This window comes from Melanerpes formicivorus, unplaced genomic scaffold (genome assembly GCF_026170545.1).
Source record: "Melanerpes formicivorus ecotype bairdi unplaced genomic scaffold, bMelFor1.0.p_v2 SCAF_2, whole genome shotgun sequence".
In the NCBI taxonomy this organism is placed as follows: domain Eukaryota; kingdom Metazoa; phylum Chordata; class Aves; order Piciformes; family Picidae; genus Melanerpes; species Melanerpes formicivorus.
The window spans coordinates 57,559,461-57,581,918 of record NW_027142354.1 but is presented as its reverse complement, the minus strand read 5'-3'; the positions used below and the strand labels follow the sequence as shown (position 1 = coordinate 57,581,918).

Below are 22,458 nucleotides of genomic sequence, written 5' to 3'. Positions count from 1 at the left end.
CTCCCAGTGTGACAAGTGTGCTTTTCTCTAACACTAGGTAGGAACCACAGTGTTCTGCTGTCACCACTCAAGAGCTTGGTCCATACTCTCCATTAAAAACAGTACAACCTGTCCATTGCCAGAGTTGGCTGGGGGTGAAGGGGACAAGGCACAGAGCAGTTCATTGACCTAGGAAGATCCTGACCTGCTGATAAAGCACATCCTAACATCAACAGGGTTGAGTTCTGGGCCCTTTCTCCTTCCCATGCACTCAAAATACTGATTTTGGCCATCATAAACATCACCTTTCTACCGCTCAGAATGGCTTGGGTTGGAAGGGACCTCCAAAGGTCATCCAGTCCAACCCCCTCTGCAGTCAGCAGGGACATCCTGCAGTCAGCAGGGACATCCTGCAGTCAGCAGGGACATCCTCCACTAGATCAGGTTGCCCAGAGCCCTGTCAAGCCCCACCTTGAGTATCTCCAGGGATGGGGCCCCCAACCACCTCCCAAGGCAACCTGTTCCAGTGTTCCACTACCCTCATGGTATCACTCAAGTGATTCCAAAGTGACCTGTCAGCTTAGAGCTTTGCAGCCTGTGTGTAAGGCTCATGGTCACGCTCCTGGACTGAAGGCCAGCACCAAGACCCCAGCAAAGCCTCCACACCTCCTGGTGGGGTGGAGAACGAAGACAACCCTCCCAGCCAACTTGCAGCTCAACCTTGCATCCAGAAGTGGCAGCTGTGCAAGTGCTTGGCTAGTCATGTAGTGGTTGGAGAAAGCACCTCCTGCAGTTTACAGAGAGGTCTTGTGTTTGCTCCCCAGTTCAGATGGGAGATACTTGGTAAACAGAACATCTCTGGGGAGTCACCATGAGGAGCTGGAGTGGGGCTGCTGCTAGTAATTGGTTTGACACATATGAAAGTCATTTGGCTTTTTGAAAGGGAGCTCACTGTCCTTTTGTTCCTCTGAAGACAAACATAAATCATCCAGCATGCAGCATTCTCTATGGTTACAGAAAAGCCCCCACCAAAACCCAAACCACCAACACAAACCCCACACAAGGACCTTTTTAGCTGGTGGTGCAGAGCCCTTTGGGGGAACAGAGCATGGGCTTCAACCTGAGCTCCGTGGGGCTGAGCTTTGGGCTGACATAGGCAAATGCCCCTGTCATGGCCCAGGTGCCAGCAGCCCCAGCTCTGCAGAGCTGGCTGTGCTGGGGAAAGCTTTTCAGAACCCAGCTGGGAGTGGGACTCTGAGGGCTGCAGCAGCGCAGGCACGAGGGGAACCAAACTGGGCCACGGGTCCTGAGAGGCCAGAACTCATTTTTAGCATCTGTTATCATGAAGGGGCAAGCATCTCCTATGGCAGCTCCTTAGCTAAAGTCACTTTGACTGTGGGAAGAGGGCACAACACTTTGTCATCCTTCCCTGAATGCCAAAGTGAAACATCTTGTTCCAGCTCTGCTGCCTCATGTCCTTCCTCTCCCTGGGAGAAGCAGGGACAGGGCTTGGCCACAGCAGAAACACACACAAGCCATGCAAGAAAGAGAGAGAAGATACTGTACCAAAGGGCAGGGCATGCTCACCCCACCCAGGCCTGGCAGCCCTGGGTCCCTTTTGCTGCCTGCAATGCTATGAGCTCCCTGTTTGGAAAAATCACTGCTTGTTGAGAACGATCCAGGACATGGGAGTTACTCCAGCAGACACTCAGGCTTCAGTGCTGGAGGAGGAGGACTGGGCCAGAAGTTTACCCCTCCAGTTCTGATGACATGGCAAGTCAGCAGAGTGGTTTGTATGGGGGGTGGGGAGGGAGGAATTCACAGACATGAAGGGTCTGTCATCTGGGAAAGATCTTCTGTACACAAAGCAGAGACTCATGTTTGTAACAGTGCAGTGCAACAGATGAGGCTTAAATCATCCAACATGTCCAGGGAGGAAAGGTGATCCTTCAGAAACAAGAAAGCTAATTGCAGCTCACATGAAATCTCCAAGTAAAACAAAGCCTGTTGGCTGAAGGAGCCTTCTGCTGGTGTAGTGGAGCTGCACCCCACAGCTGGGCTGCCTGGGCAAGAAAAAGTGACCCATTCAGACAAGAAATGGGTTTCTGGAGCGTGCTGGGGCAGGTATTGGGCACTGCTAGTGAAGAGCAGCTGCACTAGGGGCTAACAGTTACATTTGTGCAGCTTCAGATCAATAGTTGATGTGGATCAACCTTTCACCTTGTAGCCTCAAAGTGTTTTAGGGAAGGGATCTCTACTTTTAGTTTTTACATGAAAATCAGTCATGAAAAGGAGGTAGGTTTTACCAGTTCTAGGGAACCAGTATAGATTTAGTCTTTTCCCTCTGGTAGGTTTTACCAGTTCTAATGAACCAGTATAGATTTAGTCTTTTCCCTCTGGGCCCTATCAAAGAAATGAGAACTTCTGGAAGTGGACTTGGGAGATTCACCTTCCTCAGGCTCAGACACCCAGGAGGTTTCCTGGAAAGCCACTGCACAGAGGTGGCCCAGGATGTGTCTGAGAGGGGACAGACCTGAGCCACGAGCTGCTGTGTGGGGCAGAGAAGCAGAGGGAGGTCTCTTCTCCCAGAGACACTTCCTGGCAGCCCGGGGAGCTCCAGCTATCTTTGGCAGCCCTAAGATGCTGTCAGCTCTGATCTGCTTCCCCACACAGGGGAGCTAGAGCCAGGCTCATCCCTTGCTTGGTTTGCAGAGGTGAAGGAAGGGATGGAGCTGACCTCCTTTACAGATCACCTCCCACCCACCATGCTGGGCTACTCCCTGCTCTCCTAGGCACTCCAAAGCCAGGCTGGCAGCTTCACCAGGGCACACTATCCTGAAGAGCATTACTGAGGCCCATTGTTCCCCACCACAATAAGAAGGTCTTTGCACAGAGATTGTTGTATTTACTGCTGTGGCTCACACCCATCTGGCCAGAGAGGAGCCCTTGCAGCAAGCAGTGAACTTCCAGCAGTGCAGATAAAAGAGGCCATTAAGAAAAGTGAGAAAAGAGCAACCATCTGCTGTGATTTACTGCAAAATAAAGACCTACCAAACCCTCCCTCCCTTGCCCTGCCTGCAAAGCTTCATCTCCTTTCCAGTCCTGGCACCGTGTGCTTGGGATGAGTGCAATCAAAGACATACCACAGGACAAGGCTGATCCAGTCCAGGAGGGCCTGGTTCCCCTTTCTGCCCCTTGGCTCCTTTTCTGCCCGGGATTCCTCGCTCACCCTGTTGGCACAACAGGAAAACATCAGGAGCAGGAGGGGAAACCTCTTGGCTTGAAGGCACACAGCACTCGCAGAGTCCTACACCTCCCCCAGAGCAGGGAGGTTTGCACTCGTGTAACCTCAGCTGGGTGGAGATATTTTAACAGATGGTTTTATAACTAAGTGACCAAATCTCTGCTAGAAACCAGACTGGGGGGAGCACCAGCTTCCAGCCACTGCTCTGTGCTCAGCTGGACTCCTGCCTCTTCCTGGGCATCCCTTTATTTGAGGATGCCTGTAACAAAACCTTTGACTTGAATCCATTTTTCAAGGGCTATAAAGCAAACCCAGCAATTCTTCACAACCTGGAGCTGCCAGGCTGGCTCCAGTGCCCCACAATGGTTGGGATGAGGTGGGGGAAGGCTTGCAGAAAGCACTTCCAAGTGGGCAGAAATTAACTGCATGTCCTGCCCTGCACTGGGACCAAGCAAATACTTGTGCCAGGGAAAAAGGCCCCCCAGCAGTGAGCTGAGAAACTCTGCCAGGCTGGAGAGGGACCCAGCAGCCAGGGCAAACACTGCTGCCTGCCAAACAGCGCTGCCAGTCGTGCCCCCACCAACACCCCCACAGCCACAACCCACTCACCTTCTCTCCTCTTTCACTTCTTTCTCCTTTCTCTCCTCTCAGGCCTGGGAAACCCTATCACAGCCAGTTTTTAGGTGGAAAAAACAAAGCAAAACACAAGAGGTTTGTGGGGTTAGTGCAGGAACATCTCAGTGCAACATAAGCAACCTCCAGCAACCACTGCATCCTCCCATGGCGAAGAACGTGGCATTGCCCTCCTGCTGAGTTGGTATGTCAGCAGTTTCTTGGGGAAGTTAGTGCTTTACCATAGCCCAGTGGCATTCCAGCTCTTGGAGAGTTTTGTTTCACTGAATCCAACACAACTATTCCCAACTGGAAAGGGAAAGCCCTGCAGCATCCTCAGCTGAGCAGTTACTGCTGACAGGCTGGCAGCTGGCCTGAATCCAGCCCTCAGCTCACTGCACAGCAGCCTGTTTAAGGCAGAGCAGCCTACATGCAGGGGCAGCCACACAGCTTGCAGGCAACCTGCAGCAATCTGATGGCCTTAATGTGTGTGTTGTCCATGCTCCCACACACAGCACAAGGATGTTTCACAGAATCAACCAGCTTGGAAAAGACCTCCAAGATCATCAAGCAATCACCCAACCCTAACTGATCAACTAGACCATGGCACCAAGTGCCTCATCCAGGCTTTTTTTAAACACCTCCAGGGATATTGACCCCACCACCTCCCTGGGCAGCACATCCAATGGCCAATCTCTCTTGCTGGGAAGAATTTCTTCCTAACATCCAGCCTGAACCTCCCCTGGCACAGCTTGAGACTGTGTCCTCTTGTTCTGGTGCTGGTTGCCTGGGAGAAGAGACCAACCCCCAGCTGGCTACAACCTCCCTTCAGGTAGTTGTAGAGGGCAATGAGGTCTCCCCTGAGCCTCCTCTTCTCCAGGCTAAGCAACCCCAGCTCCCTCAGCCTCTCCTCACAGGGTTTGTGCTCCAGACCCCATACTCACATCCAGTCCTGGCTCCCCTGGCTTCCCCTGCAGATGTAGGAACAAAAATTCAGACAGGTCACGCTGAGTTTGGTGTTGCAGGCAAACTTAGATCCAGTTGGTGAAACATGGTAGTGGTGGCATGGGCTTGCCCAGCAGCCCCAGAGGCTCAAGGGCAGCTCCTGGCCATGCACTGGGGTAGCACCAGTTAGCCCAGCCCTGCAGTTCAGGTGGGACCCACTGCAGCAGGATTTTAGAGCCCCTCTTTTAGGGTTACCCCACAAGGTCAGCCCTCCTTCCCCACACCTGTGCTTACCTTCTCTCCTTTGGTGCCAGGTAAACCTATCAGCCCTGGAGCTCCTGGGAGACCCTTAAAGAAGACAGAAACAAGACATTGGAGTTGGCTATTGTAAGGCAGCTTTCTGCCTCCAGCCAGGAAGGGGATATGGGAGGACAACTCACAGCAGGGCCAGTGTCACCGTGGTCTCCTTTCTCCCCACTGTCACCTTTCTCTCCCTTTGCACCATCCAAGCCCTGTGTACACAAAATGACATCAACCAAGAAGATCTGGCAGCCCTGCCCACCCTCTGCATCCACCACCACCTCCCACAATACTAACCCTGGGATGCTTACAGCCCTGCTGCTGTCAATGATTCCCACACCAAAAGAAAGCCCAGCTGAAAATGCAGGTTTAGAAGCCCTGACTTGCCTGTGCTCAGGGCTCTGTGGATTTCAGGGTTTGAAAGTGTTTGGAAGGCAAATGGCTGCTTCTCCACACAGCACAACCCAGGGGTGTGTGGTCACAGTGACAGAAGGAAAAATCACTCCCCAGGGCTGCCAGGCCTTTGTGAGCCTGCAACTAATGCCCTGGCAGCCTGGAAACAGTGGGTGACATTTAATTTATTGACTTACTTTAGGCCCCTGGATTCCTGGAGGACCCTGTGGGAAAGACAATGGTGCATTTGAACAAGGGAATGTAAACCCCAAAGCCCCAAGTTTGCTTCCCAAACCATTTCTGGCTCAAATGTTGGGCTGACAGCAGCCAAGCATTTCTTGTCAAGGCAGGTGGCAGTTTGTTTGGTTCTCCAATGCCACATCAGGGGGAAGAGGAACTGAAAAGGACCACTTGGTGTAGTGTGCAACAATGAAGGTCTGCAAGGGGAGCTTTGGGGAGTGAGCAAGAGCTTTGCTTTGCTGGAACAAGTGACAGCAAGCTCTGGAGGGCAGCACCCTGCCACCACAGCCCTCTAAGCCAGGGGACAAAGTCTCTTCTGAAGCATGGTCTCTCAAGATGCATCCTGAACACATCACAAGCATCCTGATGCCCTTGACAGCTCCTCAGCCTTTTGGAGCATTGTAGGTACCAAACAACTGGAGAGGTCTCATCAGAAGTGCTCCATGTGCCCATCACCAGCTGTGTCCTCTCCTACTGCAGTGGATGCCAACAACTTACCATTTGGGGCCAATTTGTGGTGACACACAGATCCTCACAGGGGGGGAGGAGCTTTTCCCATCCCACAAGGTTTCCTCTTTTCCCCATTCCAGGGAACCCCCTGGTTATTTGCAAGATGTGCCACAAATGCTGATCTAAATCAAGTGCTTCTGTCTCGCCAGCCACAGCCCCCAGCCCTGGAGCTCTTCCCTCAGTTTTCTCCTAGACTCACAGCAGCCCACAATGATTAAAGAGGGCAAACCACCCTCCTCCCTCACAGCTCACATCCAACAACAGATCTGCAGCAAGGCTCAATTGCAGGAGCCACTTTCCAGCCGCTTACCATAGGGCCGGGTAGTCCAGGGGGTCCGGGCTCAGGGATGATCTGCAGAAGGGAATCAAAGGGGGGAATTTAACAGGGGTGGGCTCAGAGAAGAGGCAGTTTGGGAGTGAAAAACCTCACACAGGCCACAGTCATGATTTAATGCCCTCTGACTGAACCCCTTTGATCAAAATAATCTGCTAATCAAAGAGCTGCTTGGAGTATTTAGAAGCAGATCAATCTCAATAAGCACAGGAATCGAGCCAGCCTCTGACAGGAGAGCAGGACTCATGCCCCTCCCTGTGCTTGCCAGTTGTAGGATAGATGTAAGAGAAGATGATGATGCAATGTTTTGGAGACCAGCCCTTTTGATTAAACACAGAAAAAGAACACCAAAAAAAGACCCCAAACCCACCTGAACCCCCAGCCCACCCAAAACCCCCTGAAAATAAGAGAGAGCTCTCATGGCAATAAGAAACAGTTATCACATTGGGGTTTGGGGCTTTTTAAAGGACAAGGTGTAGATAAGAAATACAGGAGGCAGAAATCCTGTACAACTCCAAGCAGCCCAGTGTGATGTCAGAAGGAAATGTCACCAGAAAGCAGCATCTCAGCCACCACTGCCAACTAAGCTGGAGTGACCTGGTAGTGCTGAGCACGCAGAGTGTCCTTCCCTAGCAAACAAAGCCCCAGTCAGCTGCTCCTGAGAGCTCCTGGAGCAAGCAGCTGGGTTCTGCTGCCCTCTGCTATGCTGATGGAGATGGGAGCAGTGGCTCCAGCCTGCGCCCCCTGACGTGGCCTGAGCCCAGGCTGTGGAAGAGGCTTTCCAGAGGCAGGGTCTTACATGGTTGTTCTGCAGACACGGTGAGCCGGTGTCTCCTTTGTCTCCCTTAGGCCCCTCTGCTCCCTGGAAGATAAAAATGGATGCTGATGTGATGCATCCTCCAGGAAAGTGAAAACAAGGGGGGGGGTGGGAAAAAGACATTTGCTTTACTCTGAGCTCCAGCCTTCTCTCAGGCAAAGCTCATCCCCAGGGCACTTGGAGAAAAGAGATTTCTCCTTGCCACCAGCTTAGGTCACCTCCTGAGCAAGCTGTTACCAGCATCATGAGACCTGCCAGGATGGTGAAGGGACTGGAGCACTGCCCTGTGAGGAGAGGCTGAGAGCCCTGGGGCTTTTTAGTCTGGAGGAGAAGACTGAGAGGGGATTTAATAAATGCCCATAAATATCTGAGGGCTGGGGGTCAGGAGGGAGGGGACAGGCTCTGCTCAGCTGCTCCCCATGACAGGACAAGGGGCAATGGATAGGAACTCCGGCACAGGAGGTTCCACCTCAGCATGAGGAGGAACTTCTCCACTGTGAGGCTCACAGAGCACTGGAACAGCTGCACAGAGAGTTTGTGGAGTCTCCTTCTCTGGAGCCTTTCCAGCCCCATCTGGATGTGTTCCTGTGTGACCTGTGCTGGATTCTGTGGTCCTGCTCTGGCAGGGGGGTTGGACTCGATGGTCTTCAGAGATCCCTTCCAACCCCTAACATCCTGTGAGCTGTGATCAGCAGGGAACAAAACGCCAAGCTCCTGCATCCTCCAGCTCCACAGTGACAGGGTGTGGCCAGGCCATGGCTCAGCTCAGCAGCCCCAGCCGCCTCTGAGCCTGTGCAGAAGCCAGGGCATCAGCGCAGCAGAGGGACAGGGGCAGGAGGGACCTACCGGTGGGCCTGCCAAGCCCATTTCTCCCATCTCTCCTTTCTGTCCTGTGGTCCCCACGCTGCCCTGGTCACCTTTTGCTCCTTTGGGACCCTGGAAGTTTACAGAAAACAACCTGCTTAAGAGAAAGCTTAACCCCCCCTCTCTGCCACCAGCCACTTCTGCCCTTCCTGCCCAGATCACACACCAGCCCAGGAGAAGGTTTTAGCACTAAGCCATGCCAGTTTTGCTGGTGCAGCAGAATTTGCCTGGGCCACAGCAGGGACTGCAGCCACTCAGGGCTGGGAAGGGTTACAACAGAATTTGAGATGGTGTCTGATGAACCACGAGCAAAAGGAGCCCCTTCAGCTGGGCAGACGTGGCCACGAGCAGCCTCTGCACACTTGTGGCTGAGTGCAGGGCCACAGGCAAGGGACCATGAATTCAAGGAGATGCAGCTGAGCATTGCAGGACAGAGCTTGCTCCTGGCAGGCTGAGATTTGCTTTTCACAGTGACAGCTGTCCTGGACACGCAGTAAATCCCTCTTTAACTCAGCTCCTGCAAGGTTTCACTCAGTCCAGCTCTGCCCTTCTCACCTTCTCACCATCCAGTCCGGGTGGACCCGGCAAGCCCAGCTCTCCCTGAAGAGATACAAAAGAGAGGGGAGCCCATGCTAAATTAAATCAGGAAATGGTCTCAGGAAGGCATTTTGCAATGAATTGAGTTATTGCTGTGTATCACCCCCTGTGGTTATGGCTTTGGCACTGCCAGGCTTAGGAGCAGCAGCGAGGAGGTTTCAGTGGTGTCAGCATTGCCAGCTCATCTGAATCTGGGCAGCATGGAGGCCTGGAGAGGCATCAAAGTCCTGCCCCATCCCATTCTGCCAAGAGATGCTTTGCTGCACATTAAATTCTCCTCTTGTATAAACTACAGCTGACTGCAGGCTACTGCTTGTGAAGGGGAGGAGAGAGCAGCCCCACTCGGACAAGGTGCCAGGGCAGCAAGTGGCACGTGAAGAGAGTGGGCTGGAGGGCAGCTGGGCACAGCTTTTGGGAGCACTGGCTCCTCCTCACATCTGCCCCTCTGACTGGATTCTGCCTCCCACTGTATGCAGTGATGAAATCTGAGGCGACAGGTTTCACCCATCACGAGTGGGACCGGGAGTGAATTTATTCCTGGGACAACATCCTCTGGATGAAGCTGAAGACCAGAGACAAAACCTTGGCTTTTGTGTGAAAATCTCCTTTTTCAGCCCAAGAAAGTATTAAATAGCATTTCCTTTGCTCTGTGTAGCCTCAAGCCCCCTGTCAGCATCTCCTGCCTTATTTTGGTTGGGAGACACTTGCTACGTGGAGAGCTGCTCATCACCACATCAGCCTCTGGAAACACTCTCTGCATGGCAGAGGTCAGGCTTACCTTGGGACCTGGAGCACCCTGGGGGCCAGGTGGCCCTGGAGGACCTGGGGAACCCTGAAACAGCAAACAAAGCAGGCATGAGCATGGCTGAGATGAAGATGGCAGCAACCTGTCCTCATGCTGCTGGGGACGAGCTGGGAGCTGTTCCCAACCAGGACCTGCCAGAGCCCAGGGCTGCCCGAACACCATGATGAGCTCAGCTGACACAAAGTGACCCGAGGGCCCCTCTGGTACCAGGGATGCTCATGCAGAAGCAGCACACAACCAGCACTGGCTGGGTGTCCAGGTGCAACAGGACCTGCATTTAAGAGGCAAAATGACTTTAGCTGGAGGTGTGGCCCCGGGTCTGATGGTTTCTTTCTGCATTCTCCCCTTTCCAGCCAGCCAGGCTGGGGAGAAGCATCCTGCTGAAAACATGGCCACACAGCCAGGGAGGTGCAATTAAGGAGGGGAAACAAAGGAGCTGGTGTGAGCACTGCCAGCAGGAGCCCTTTGCACACCTTATGTAAGCTGCTTTGCCTGGGCACCGCTGGGCTTGGAGACCATGAACTGCCCTGAGAGGAACACAAACTGCCAGTTGCAAAATGTATCTCCAGCTGCCAAGCTCATGGTCTTGCTCAGCTGCAAACCAAACCACTGTCACACCCTCAAGCACTTTCTCCCACGAGCACACACTGCACTTCTGTTCCATTCCAGCACACTGGAAGCCCTGCAAGGCCTCCCCGCTTTGCAGAGCTGTGCCCACGAGACAGGGCACAGGGCACACGCTGAAAGCAGCCAGTAAGCAGGAGAACAGCAAAGTTAGGGAGGTGCAGTGACTTGTCCCTTGGCAAGCTCCACATGCAGCACACGGGAGAGGGCCTGGGCCCAGCAGGTGAAGTCTCTGGATGTTTGATGGAGCTTCTCCAACCACTGCACTCCACACAGTCCACTCACAAAGCTGCATGCCATGCAGACATCTGGCAAATGGTCATTACCAGCACTTTGTGTACCCCTGCAGCCTGTTGTAAAACAATAAGGATGGTTCTCAAATATGTCTGCAGTTAAGTAGTTATTCTCTTTGCCTTCTTTCACCATAAGGGAATGGCAGGGCACTGCTTGGTCAGGCAGGTTAGGGCTCAGGCACCCTTTCCCTTGCAGAGCAAACTGCTCCAGAGGAGGGATAGAGTGGAAATTGCAGCTCCACACCATGGCATGGGAAGAACTCCCACAGCCAGCAGTGTTTCAGCTGTACTCTGGCTGCTCACACTTGTTGCATTAGGGGTTTGTGTGTCACAGGCTGTGCTGAGCTGCTTTTACCTGCAGGTTATTAACTCACATCCCACAGCTGGATCCCATGAGCCTGGAACCCAGCCCAAGTTCACAGCTTCAGGTTTTGCCACTGGTTTTGCTGGCACATCCTCAGCCCCCTCAGCTCCCAGAGGCAATAAACTCCTCCCTCCCAGCCAGGTCTGTGTTGAGACAGACCTCAGGAAAGCGATCAGGACAGGGACAGACCTGGTGCCACAACATGATTCTGATTATGACAGTGGGGAATATTATGTGTTTCAAACCACTGCAAGAGTGATTTGCCATTGGCATGTGCTGCCCAGGGAGGTGGTGGAGTCACCATCACTGGAAGTATTTAAGAAGAGCCTGGATGAGGCACTTGGTGCCATGGTTTAGTTGATTAGAATTAGAATAAACTTTATTAGAATAAACCAAACCAGGTTGGAAGAGACCTTCAAGATCATCGTGTCCAACCCATCAACCAATCCAATTAGAGGGTGTTGGGTGATGGGTTGGACTTGATGATCTCCAAGGTCTTTTCCAACCTGGTTAACTCTGTATTCTGTGGCATCACTGTGCAGAGCTTGGCAGTTTTTCATCCCTTTCCCACTAACCACAGGGATCAGCATGGCCTTGGTGTGGGGCTCACCTTAAGTGCATCCAGGATTCGCCCATCGTAGTCAATCACTACGGTGTCACCCTGCTCCCCTTTCAGGCCAGGGGGACCCTGCAAACGAGGAGAAACCTTATTTGCTTTTTATCCTCTTCAGTTTTTGCAGCAGCTGAGAGGTAGGTGGCATGAAAGCAAAGACCTGACACACCGTGTTTGGGGATTATCACCTCGCAGACACTGCCAATTTAATCAGTTCCTAGTCTGACAGCTCTGTCATCCAACCAGACCTCCAAAGGTGCAATGGAGAGCTGCACAGAAACCCTCCCTTGATTCCCCCTTGGAGAGCTGCACAGAAGCCCTCTCTTGGTTCCCCCTTGGAGAGCTGCACAGAAACCCTCCCTTGATTCCCCCTTGGAGAGCTGCACAGAAACCCTCCCTTGGTTCCCCCTTGGAGAGCTGCACAGAAACCCTCCCTTGGTTCCCCCTTGGAGAGCTGCACAGAAACCCTCCCTTGGTTCCCCCTTGGAGAGCTGCACAGAAACCCTCCCTTGGTTCCCCCTTGGAGAGCTGCACAGAAACCCTCCCTTGGTTCCCCCTTGGAGAGCTGCACAGAAACCCTCCCTTGGTTCCCCCTTGGAGAGCTGCACAGAAACCCTCCCTTGGTTCCCCCTATTCCCAGCAAAAAATGGGTCACAGGAGGGTCATGCTGATAAGGAAATCAGACTTGACTGCAATTCCCAGAGCTATCTCCTGTGGCAGTGCCCAGTACCCACAGAAGGTTTGGTTAAAGCTGCACCTTCTCTGTTTTCTAGCCCTGAACTGATCCTGAAACCCTTCAACCAACTACAAAGCAGAAAGAGGTGTTGGGGAAGAGCTGAGCTCAAGGCCAATACACCGAGAAAGCAAAAGCCCTGAGCATCCATACCCGGGGTCCGATGGAGCCAATTCCTCCCTTCTCACCAGGTTCACCCTGCAAATCAAAATCACAGCTTTGGGTTGAAAGAGACCAAGGGAAAGCAAGGAGATTTATCTCAAAACCACTGCTGCTGGGTGAGGCACCAAGGGGTGGCTTAGATTAAGCGGAAGTACAGCACCAATGGGGAGCTGCTTCTCCTAGCAAAAAGAAACCCAACCCAACAAAACCAACCCAGATTTGGCTTCAGAGCAAATTCATCTTGCAAAAAATACAGTAGAGTAGAGTAGAGTAGAGAGAAGAGAAGAGAAGAGAAGAGAAGAGAAGAGAAGAGAAGAGAAGAGAAGAGAAGAGAAGAGAAGAGAAGAGAAGAGAAGAGAAGAGAAGAGAAGAGAAGAGAAGAGAAGAGAAGAGAAGAGAAGAGAAGAGAAGAGAAGAGAAGAGAAGAGAAGAGAAGAGAAGAGAAGAGAAGAGAAGAGAAGAGAAGAGAAAAGAGAAGAGAAGAGAAGAGAGAAGAGAAGAGAGAAGAGAAGAGAATCCAGGGCTGGTGTGAGGCAGCCAAGAGAAGGTCTGAGGGCAAGGGAGCAGCGTGGCCTGCCCAGGGCTGAGCTCCACTCTCTGCTCCAAGCCTGCCAAGCTCCAGCTCTTTGTGCTGAGGTTTTGCAGGGCCTCCCTTTGCTTTGGGCTCAGTTTTGTGTGTGGAAAGCTTCAGCTCACATGTTTGAACCATTCCTGAGGGGGAGATGAGGGAAAAGGGAAGGGCTGTGCCAAATTCCCACCCTCCCTTTATTAAGCTTCTGCACTGGGAGGCTCACAGAGCCCTGGAGCAGGCTGCCCAGAGAGGTTGTGGAGTCTCCTCCTCTGGAGACTTTCAAGCCCCATCTGGATGTGTTCCTGTGTGACCTGTGCTGGATTCTGTGGTTCTGCTCTGGCAGGGGGGTTGGACTCGATGGTCTTCAGAGGTCCCTTCCAACCCCTAACATCCTGTGATCACCACTGAGCACAGTGAGGCTCTCCCTGCATTGCTTGGCAGGGACAAAGGGCAGTGGAACAGGGCAGCACCAACGTGCTCTGGGCTTTGAGGCAATGCCACAGCCATCGACAGACAGCATCAAGATGTCACCAGAGGTTTGGCTCTCTTGGGGAGAAGCAGGCAATTGGATGGGAAAAAACATGCAAGGAAGGACACTATTCCAAACCCTCTTATTCTGAGCTTTCACTGAATCCCCAGGAGAAGCTGAAATACAGCTGAACATTCCCCTGTTTGGTCTCAGTTTGGGAGTTTTCTGAGCCTTTGGGACGGCAAAGGGGTAAAACACCAACTCAGCTGAAACCCTCTGCCTCTAGCACTGTGCCAGGCTTCCCAGCTGGGGGATTGTGACTTACCTTGGGTCCTGGCAAGCCTTCTGTGCCGTTCTCTCCCTTGGGACCCACACTTCCTTTTTCTCCCTGAAAGCAAGGCACATTTGACAAATGCAGCATGGGTAGGATGGAGAACAGATTCCTTCAGGTTATCATTTCCTTACTTTACACATGAGTAAGCAAAGCCCTGCCCTACCCACAGATAATACATCATGTTGCCTAGGTGCCAAAGGAGAGTTTTGGAGGGAAGAATGAAGCTTTCAGGCTAACAGTTTGGCTGGGGCTGGTATGTTCAGCCAGAAGGTTAGCCCCAGAAGTGCAGCCTTTGGAGAAGCCTTCTGTGGAGAGCCCACTGCACCTGGGCAATGCAAACCCACAGCCCAAACCCCAGCTCTGGGCCACTCCCAGCAGCACTCCTCAATTTGTTTCTGCAGGAGCAGCCTCTAAATGGCAATTCTCTGACATGGTCAACAAGCTGAGTTTGCAGACTTCTTGTGGGCCTCTAGAGCCAGCATGGCAGAGGGGTGGGTTATGCTTCTCCTTCTCCTATTCTTTGGTTCTTTTTCCATCTGAGGGGAGAAATGTGCTTCTCAACCTGCCCCAGAGGAGATGCAAAAAGGTGCTGCCTTAGATGGCCACAGAGTAGAACATACCTTGGGGCCCATGAGACCTGGCTCCCCAGGGATTCCATCATCACCCTGATGAGAGAATACATTAAAAAGTGAAATACAAAGAGCTCATAAATACCTATCTTTAGGATCCAACCTGCTGTGTGACCCTGCAGAGCACTGCAGAGACCTGAGACTCACTCAGGTTTGCAGGAGGTCAGGGGAAAGCTGCAGCTTGCTCCCAGCACAGCTCTGCCTCCCCTGCTCCTGGGGATTTCCTCCCAGAATTTCATCAAAGCAGGTCCTGGGGAAAGTGCTCTCCCATCTCTAATAGTTATTAGATATTTAATCCATTTAGGCTTTCTTGGTGCCAAGGACTTTCTGCAAGCTGCCACCCATCCTCATGGGCTTCATCACAAGTCCCCAGCATGCCCAGCTGCCAGGAGACATTCCTGCTTCACTGCTCACCCTTCACTGTTCTCCTGAAATAATCCCAGTTTGTAGGTGCTGAAGAGGTTAATTTGACTGGCCAGTTATGAAATGTTTCAAGCCAAATGCTGGCCTGAAAAATGCCCAGAGCTAAGTCTGTTTTGGGGTAGAGCAATAAGAGGAAAAGGCTGGGCCCTGTCAACACTTTTTGGCCTCAGTTAAAGACAGTGATTTATCAACTGCTTGATGGCACTGCCAGAATGAAGCGTGGAGAGCTTAGACACATGCATCTCCAGCAGTCTCCAGTGCCCAGCCCAAGCAGCATGCCTGTCCTTCAGAGAGTGGCCAACCCCCATGAGAGCAAGGTGCTGTGTGGCGATGCCCATCCCAGGAACCTCAAACCCACACCAGGGGCCCCTGGGCAGACAGCAGCCTCCAGGCACCCCTCAGCTTGGAGTGAATTATGGGAGTGAAAGGGCTCAAGACCCACTGCTTTGTTTGGAATTTGCTGTTTTATCCTTTGTCTACTGGGCAGATGTGGCTGCAGCTTCTGGCTTGCTTGTGGGGATGAAAAGCAGGCTGCAGGCACAGCTGTGCCTGGGCTTTGGGGTTGCACGGGTGGGAAACCTCAGGGAGCACAAAGAAGGGCTTGGTATGGACAGCAGGACCATGGCTTCTCCCTCAGCCTCTGGCAATGATTTCCCTTTTTAAGCATCAATAGAAGCAAATAAATCAATAATAATAAAATAAATCACCATTTTACCTTCATCCCTTGGATGCCAGGCTCACCCTTTAACAGCAAGGAACCCACAAACAAACAAGCAAACCACAACAGAGGAGAAAAGTTTAGGGGCAAAACAGGAAATAAGACTAATTGTAGGTCAAAATGAATGGTAAGATTAAAATGCTTGCCTTGTGTTGGCCATTTTTACTTCTCCCCACCCCAAAAACTCTGCTAGGAAGCACATTCCCACAGCACACCAGCTCCCAGCCCTGGCCATGGCTCCCTCCACTCCCATTTCAAGATTCTAACAGGGGCAGTGGTTGTGATATTGAGCTGGTGACACATGCAGACATTTGCAGCTCCAAGTTAATGGCTGAAGAGACACCTCAGGAATTCTGTTCCTGGTCTGCACTGATGAGTGCAAGTCCAGTGCAAAATATCTGTGTTCATCTCCACACACCCCCCAAGGCAGCAACATTTCAAGAATTTGGGATAAAATTAGGTAAGAAATGACTTATTACCCACCTTTGGTCCTGGAGGTCCCCTGGCACCCTGTTGAATAGAAGAGTAGTTGGGATACTTGTTTGACAATAGAATAAACCAGGATGAAAACCTTTCCAAGTGCATTTCAATTCCCACTAGAAAACACTAAACCGACACAGATGCCAACTTCTCATCTTCCCCTGCACACACAGCTGTGAGTTCTTTGTGCTCCCACAGCAAACAAGAAAATACACAAGCTGTAAAAGGACATTTCTGTAGAATAAGCACATTTTTGTCCAATTTAGAACCATAGAATGCATTGGGTTGGAAGGGACCTTTAAAGGCTCTCTAGTTCAAGCTCCCTGTAGTGAGCAGGGACACCCTCAGCTAGCTCAGGTTGCTCAGAGTCCCTCCCATCAAGCCTGATCTTGAATATCTCTGGGGATGGGGTTTCCACCACATCCCTGGGCAACCTGTGCCAGTGTTCCATTACCCTCATGGTAAAGAGCTTCTTCCTCATGTCCAAACCTAGCCCTTTGTGAACTGGAGTTACAATACCAGAAGGTTGCAGAGGGGCAGAAGTGGGGCTAGAGGAGCAGCACATCCCTCCAGAAGAGCTGAGGGAACCAAGGCTGTCCTCCCTTCTCCCCAGGGCACAGGTACCCCATGTCAAACACACATTTTAGGACATCTGTCATTTCCCATGGGGTTTTTTTGGCCTCCCTAAGCAATGACACAAACCCACTTGCTGCAGTGAGCTGAAGGGTGCTGAAGAGCAAGGGGATAGAGGGGCACGGACATGTGGATGCTGCTGGGCAATACTCACCATCAGGCCATCCTCTCCTGGCTCACCCTTGAGACCCTGCAAAAAGCAAAAGGCCAACACTGAAGCCACTGTCCTCCTTTCTCCAAACTGCTCACCAACCATCACAGTGCTCAGCAGCTTCAACTTATTAAGCCAACTGTCAGTGATCTGGAGATTTGCCTCAGGTCAACTGAAAGCTACAGGCTGGGGCAGAGACTTCCTCCAGCACCCACAAACACATGCTCCAAATCCATCTCTTTGCACCCAAACTGAAGATGGAAAGTCCTCTCCTGCTCCCTTGGCCCCATGCCCAATGCCCTGCTGAATGAGCAGCCACAAAGGCCCAACTGCTGGCTCAGGTTGGGGCCCCAGTGGCGGGGGTGTCAGCACCGGGGAGGGGGACACCCTGCAACCTTCTCTCCCTCTCTGGGGTGGGAACTGCGCGGCATGCGCTCGCTGTCCGTCTCCCGTCCTTACAGGGGGGCCTGAAGGTCCTCTTGGGCCATCTTTTCCCGTGTCACCAGGAGGCCCTCTGGCACCTGGGAGTCCTGGTGGACCAGGGGGGCCAGTGGCTCCATCTCGCCCTTGGTCGCCCTGGAAGAGTTTCACACAGAGATGGTGAAAGGAAGCGCTGGTGGCGAGCGGTGGCCGCAGCACATGCACTGCACCCTTGGGCCGTTAGCACCCCGGCCTCTCCTCTCCCACAGCTATTTATTTACAGCTTCCAGTTGGGAAGTGTGCTCATGGCCAATTCACACCCTTTGGGTCTGGTTCCTTCACCAGGATTTTGCTCAATGCCTTCCAACGAGGTTTCATCTCTCCAAGCCCTTGTTGCAGTGCCTTGTGCAGTGACTGTCTGCGTGGAAACCACCAATTTGACAGTACCCAGAAACAACCCAGAGCCAACAACGTGCTGGCACAGAGCATGCACACACTTCCAGAGCTTAGTGGACCCCACACCAAGGGAAAAAACACACCAAAAAAGAGCAGTGCTTAGTAGGACCCTTCAAACACAGCCAAGGTCAGACACCAGCATCCAGCACAGCTCACGCCTGGCACTGCTCGGATGCAAGGACCCCAAAGCAGCAGCTGGATCTCTGCGTGACTGTGAAGGTTTGGTAGGTGCCCACTCTGGAGGGGAGCATCCCAGGGGACTTCCACCACCCAGTTATCAGCTCCCAACCCCCTGCCAGCCACCACAGCCCAGCCCTGGGGCTGTGGCCGGGCACATCCATGCGACTGCACAATGGAAAGCCTCATGGAAAGGCCATCCCATAAATCTTTTAGCAACATCTGGAAGGGTTACCACTGCAGCAGTATGAGCACTGTGTTTAATATGTGGTCCACCCTCAAATCAGGGACAAGTGTGGGATTTTAATGAGTCCTTAAGTGACTTAGCAGCACAGCCCCCACGGCTTTTCAGCAAGAGCTGTGCTCCTGAGTCACTTGCACAGTTGTCAAAAAAAGAAGCGCCTGCAAATGCTGAACTCTGCATCTAATTAGGTTGAGAGTCTCCCACTGAATTTTGCTTAATTAAACTGTCACCTTTGGAGCAGGAGGATTCAGACAACCCTAGGTTTGATGCATCTTATTTTGCAATACCAGCACTATTCATGTGAGCATTTGTAGGACTTTGCTTCTTGACCTCACTTCCCACAAGTGGCCAAACCCTACAACTCGTCCTTTTAGTGTCTTCTCTCCTCCTGAATTCCAGCAAGCATGCTCCCAACAAGCCCCTCTGAAAGCAGCCAGAGCAGTGACAAATCAAACCAGCAGTAGTGCACCAGCAGCCAGAAAGAAGGACCAAAAGCAGCTCAAAGAATCACAGCAAAGCAGCAGCAGAGATGGGGCAGCTCTACCTTGAGCACTCGCCGGCTGAAGCCAAGCTGGTCGTTAGCCAGAAATCCGTGATTGAGCCGGGGGAAAACCATCTAGCCAGGTCAAGTGGGAGGCAGAGGGGGAAAGAGCAAGAATTTAAGATGAAAGCACAGTGGAAGAATGAGTTTTGAAGGCTGCAATGATACAGAACAGGAGGGAACGATCCAGGTAGCCAGCAGTGGTCGTTTGAAGGTTCTGGGTGCGCTGGAGCCGGGGAAGCAGCGAGCAGACAAACAAGTAACTGTTCATTAGCTGGCTGTACAATAGGACATTCAAAGCAGCTGGGGTACAGAGGGTTCCCTACTGCAGGCCTTTCTGCAGAATAAAGAGCATTATTCCAGCAAAATCCACAGGGGATCTATCCCAGCATCTCTCCCGAGACCACGTATAAGCTCTTTTTTCAGAGGCTAAAATGAACACTGATGTGTTCCCCAGCCTGCAGCATGCAGATCAATCTCTCAGATTTATATGATGCAAAAACAATGTATTCAGACCATGTCAGTAGTCATTGCTATTGTCTCTTAGCCTTTCCACTTCTCTGTCTGGGGAGAAGCAGTGAGACATTTCCTTTCCCAGGACGCTGCTTGTGTCTCCCTTTCCTTCATCCATCTCTGCACACATCCGTAGGAGGACCAAAGGGATGGAGCAAAGCCATGACAAGCCATGGGAGCACAGAGCACATCCTCCATCAGGGTTTTGGAAGGCTTCTGTGGAACAAAACTTCTTGTCCAAATTGCCCACAGAGCTTTTAAACCTTTCACACAAGTAACAGATTACCCCAAAATTGAATTTGGGCATTAATACTGCATGGGCAAGCTCACCTCCTGCCCAGCCTCCCAGGACAGGCTCAGCAGCAGGCGTGCACAGGTACACCAAGTATCAAAGCTTTAACACAGTCATCTCATAAAGGGGGGTGGGGGGGGAAATGAAGTCAGAAAAATCTGACCAACCCTGGACAAGAAACCTCTCCCAAAGCTTTCTTCCAAGCTGTAGAGAGAGGCTTTAGCTCAGCCCTCACTTCGATAAAGCCATTTGGAGGAGGAACAATGCTGAAATCCTGAGACTTTAACAACCCAAGGGTGATGTCACATGGAAATTGATAGGGGGACAGAGCCTTTGCACTTGGCCAGGCCCTCCAGACACTACAGAAACCACCAAAAGACCTCTACTGAGAGCAAAGGGGTTTGTGGCAGGCCTCAAGGACCTAGTTTTGTGGCTTCTTGTGGGCAGGACGATACCCAAGAGCATTAAGTCAGATTTTCAGAGTAGTCCAAGGAGCCAGGAAGGAATGGGAACTTTTTTCTTATCCCTCAGATAGCTGAGCACCAAGTGAATCCCTTCCAAGCCCAGTTCTATCTGTTTTAATGTGAAATGACAATCTGCATTTGCTCTGAGGCCAAAACTACCACATCCCAGCAAATCCAGCATCACACACCCAAACAGACTGTTGGAGATGAGTCCATGAAAGGTGAGCAGCCCCAAGGGCTATTCAATACAGAAACACCATCTCTGGCCCAAGAAACATCCTAGCCACAGACAACCAGGGACCAGGAAAGCAGCTAAGTGTGATGGAGTTACAAGGGGGGCTACAAGAAAGCTGGGCAGGGACTTTTGAGGGTGTCAGGGAGTGATAGGACTGGGGGGAATGGGAAAAATAAAATAGAAATGGAGAGATTGAGATTGGATGTTAGGAAGAAGTTGGTCACCATGAGGGTGGTGAGAGCCTGGCACAGGTTGCTCAGGGAGGTGGTGGCAGCCTCATCCCTGGAGGTTTTTAAGGCCAGGCTGGATGTGGCTGTGAGCAATCTCATGTGGTGTGAGGTGTCCCTGGCCATGGCAGGGGGGTTGGAACTGGCTGAGCCTTGAGGTCCCTTCCAGCCCTGACAATTCTGTGATTCCTGCTCCACTCTCCCAAGACATCTGACCACAGGGCATTGGGTTGATTGGCCATCAGGTCTGACCTCATGTAGCCCTGGAGTCTTAGAGCACAGAAGCCTTGAATGTGGCACCTTCAGTCTTAGAGCACAGAAGCCTTGAATGTGGCAGCTTCCAGCTTCAGGGCTGGATTTAGCCATTTCAACATAAGGTACCATAATAAGCAAACAAATAAAGCTGGGGGGGGGAATGGAAAAAAACCAAACTAAAATCCCCTTGTGTCTCTGCTGAGTGTCACTGTGAGCTCTGCAGGACACTTTCCAAGCACTTATCTTCTGGCAAAAAGTAAGAGAGAAGAAAAAGCTCTTTCCCATCTGCAGCCTAAACTCAACCTGTTTGTATAGAGCCAGTGCAGCGCCCCCAGTGCTGAGAGTCACAGCAGCTCAGGACACAGGTGCAGATGGTACTGATGCCATCTCCATTGGCACTGGCCACTGAGCAGGAGCATGCAGCGTGGGCCACCGGAGACAGGAGCATTGATCTCACTAGTTGGAGCTCCTTTTGCCCCTCTTGAGAGCAAACCCAGCGCTGCTGCCCAGATCTGCTCACCCAGATGTGCAGAAACCCATCAGGGCCATCACTTCCCCAAACACCTGAACTGGCAGGGAGAACAGAATCACCCCAGCTATGGGAACAAACCCAGAGTGCTCAGGGAGTGCTGGCTTATAAAACCCCTCCTTCACAGAGGTCTAGAGATGTACTTGGTTTTAAGAGAGAAGAACAGGCACAGTATCAGGGCACTGCAGTTCCGCCTTGGGAGCATCCTGCTTCGACTCCCTCTTCCTCCCCAGAGCAAAGGAGAGCTGCTTTTAGCCTATTCTATTCCATTCCATTCCATTCCATATTCCATATTCCATTCCATTCCATATTCCATTCCATATTCCATTCCATTCCATTCTCCCTGCAAATGCACTTCCTTGCATTTTGTCAGGATACCTGAGGCTGTTTATTCCCCATCCTGGTTAGCTGAGGCTGCACAACAGACTTGCTAATGCTGTTTGCAAAAAAGAGTGTTCAGTGCCCTGGTGAAGCCCATGAGAACTCCTTCCCCCAGCTCTCCAAACTCACCCTCCACCGGCCCTGGGCACACTCACATGTGCAATGATCTCCGTTTTGTCCATGCTGGCAGCAGGTGAGTGTTAGAGACAGACAAAGCAGCAGCACAGACACAAACCTTTTCAGTAGCTAATCCCTAGCTGCCTCCATCTCACTGCAGCCAGTCCCTCCAAAGCTGCTCCCAAGCATTACTCCCTTTTGTCCATCATTCCTAATATTTGTGTGTCCACTGACACCCCATCCCCACCCCCGAGCCCACAGCCATGCACATTTGTGAGGGAGGCAGCGCTGCACACGCTGCCAGGTCTTTATCCTCCCCTGGATGCGATGACTTGCTGGGGCACATCTTTCAAACTGAGCTAAACAAAGCCACTGAAGCTGGGAGGAAGAAGATAGATGAAATGGAGAAATGAAAAAGAATCTGGGCCAGATGGTATTAAGCAGTTTTGGTATCCAATCCACAGACCTGAGTGTCTGGAGACATGAAGGAAGCAATTTTCAAAGCCAGGCAACCGTTGTTAGACCTACTTGTGCAGGGCTCTGCCAGGCTCATTTCTGCCCCTTCCCTCCCAAGTGGTGACTGAGTGTTCACTCACTCATGTGCAAGATGACACAGATAAATCTACCAGCAGAGAGAGCTCTGGATAAGTGCAGATCAGGAGGGAAAAAGCACTGATTTTTATCAGGAGATTAAAATGTAGGACAAGTGTTACCTTGGGAGCTGGCACCCACCCCTGTGAGTGCAGGCACAGCTCAGGCCCAGGGCACCT

At 51.9% G+C, this 22,458-nt stretch overlaps 1 protein-coding gene across 1 annotated transcript in view; it reads right to left on the bottom strand.

The window, feature by feature from the left end:
• The window catches only part of COL23A1 (collagen type XXIII alpha 1 chain), a 214,506-nt gene that overhangs the window by 1,050 nt on the left and 190,998 nt on the right, over nt 1-22,458 (bottom strand). The window contains exons 9-30 of the mRNA XM_068162909.1: nt 18,679-18,750; nt 17,297-17,413; nt 16,841-16,876; nt 16,057-16,083; nt 15,571-15,597; nt 14,424-14,468; nt 13,795-13,857; nt 12,421-12,465; nt 11,532-11,609; nt 10,591-10,614; nt 9,614-9,667; nt 8,794-8,838; nt 8,221-8,310; nt 7,357-7,419; nt 6,534-6,575; nt 5,671-5,697; nt 5,221-5,292; nt 5,075-5,128; nt 4,780-4,806; nt 3,833-3,886; nt 3,123-3,209; nt 1,546-1,623 (exon numbers count right to left, since the gene is read on the bottom strand). Of these exons, the coding sequence (XP_068019010.1) occupies nt 1,546-1,623; nt 3,123-3,209; nt 3,833-3,886; nt 4,780-4,806; nt 5,075-5,128; nt 5,221-5,292; nt 5,671-5,697; nt 6,534-6,575; nt 7,357-7,419; nt 8,221-8,310; nt 8,794-8,838; nt 9,614-9,667; nt 10,591-10,614; nt 11,532-11,609; nt 12,421-12,465; nt 13,795-13,857; nt 14,424-14,468; nt 15,571-15,597; nt 16,057-16,083; nt 16,841-16,876; nt 17,297-17,413; nt 18,679-18,750 (1,227 nt within the window). The remainder of the gene's footprint in view (nt 1-1,545; nt 1,624-3,122; nt 3,210-3,832; nt 3,887-4,779; nt 4,807-5,074; nt 5,129-5,220; nt 5,293-5,670; nt 5,698-6,533; nt 6,576-7,356; nt 7,420-8,220; nt 8,311-8,793; nt 8,839-9,613; nt 9,668-10,590; nt 10,615-11,531; nt 11,610-12,420; nt 12,466-13,794; nt 13,858-14,423; nt 14,469-15,570; nt 15,598-16,056; nt 16,084-16,840; nt 16,877-17,296; nt 17,414-18,678; nt 18,751-22,458) is intronic.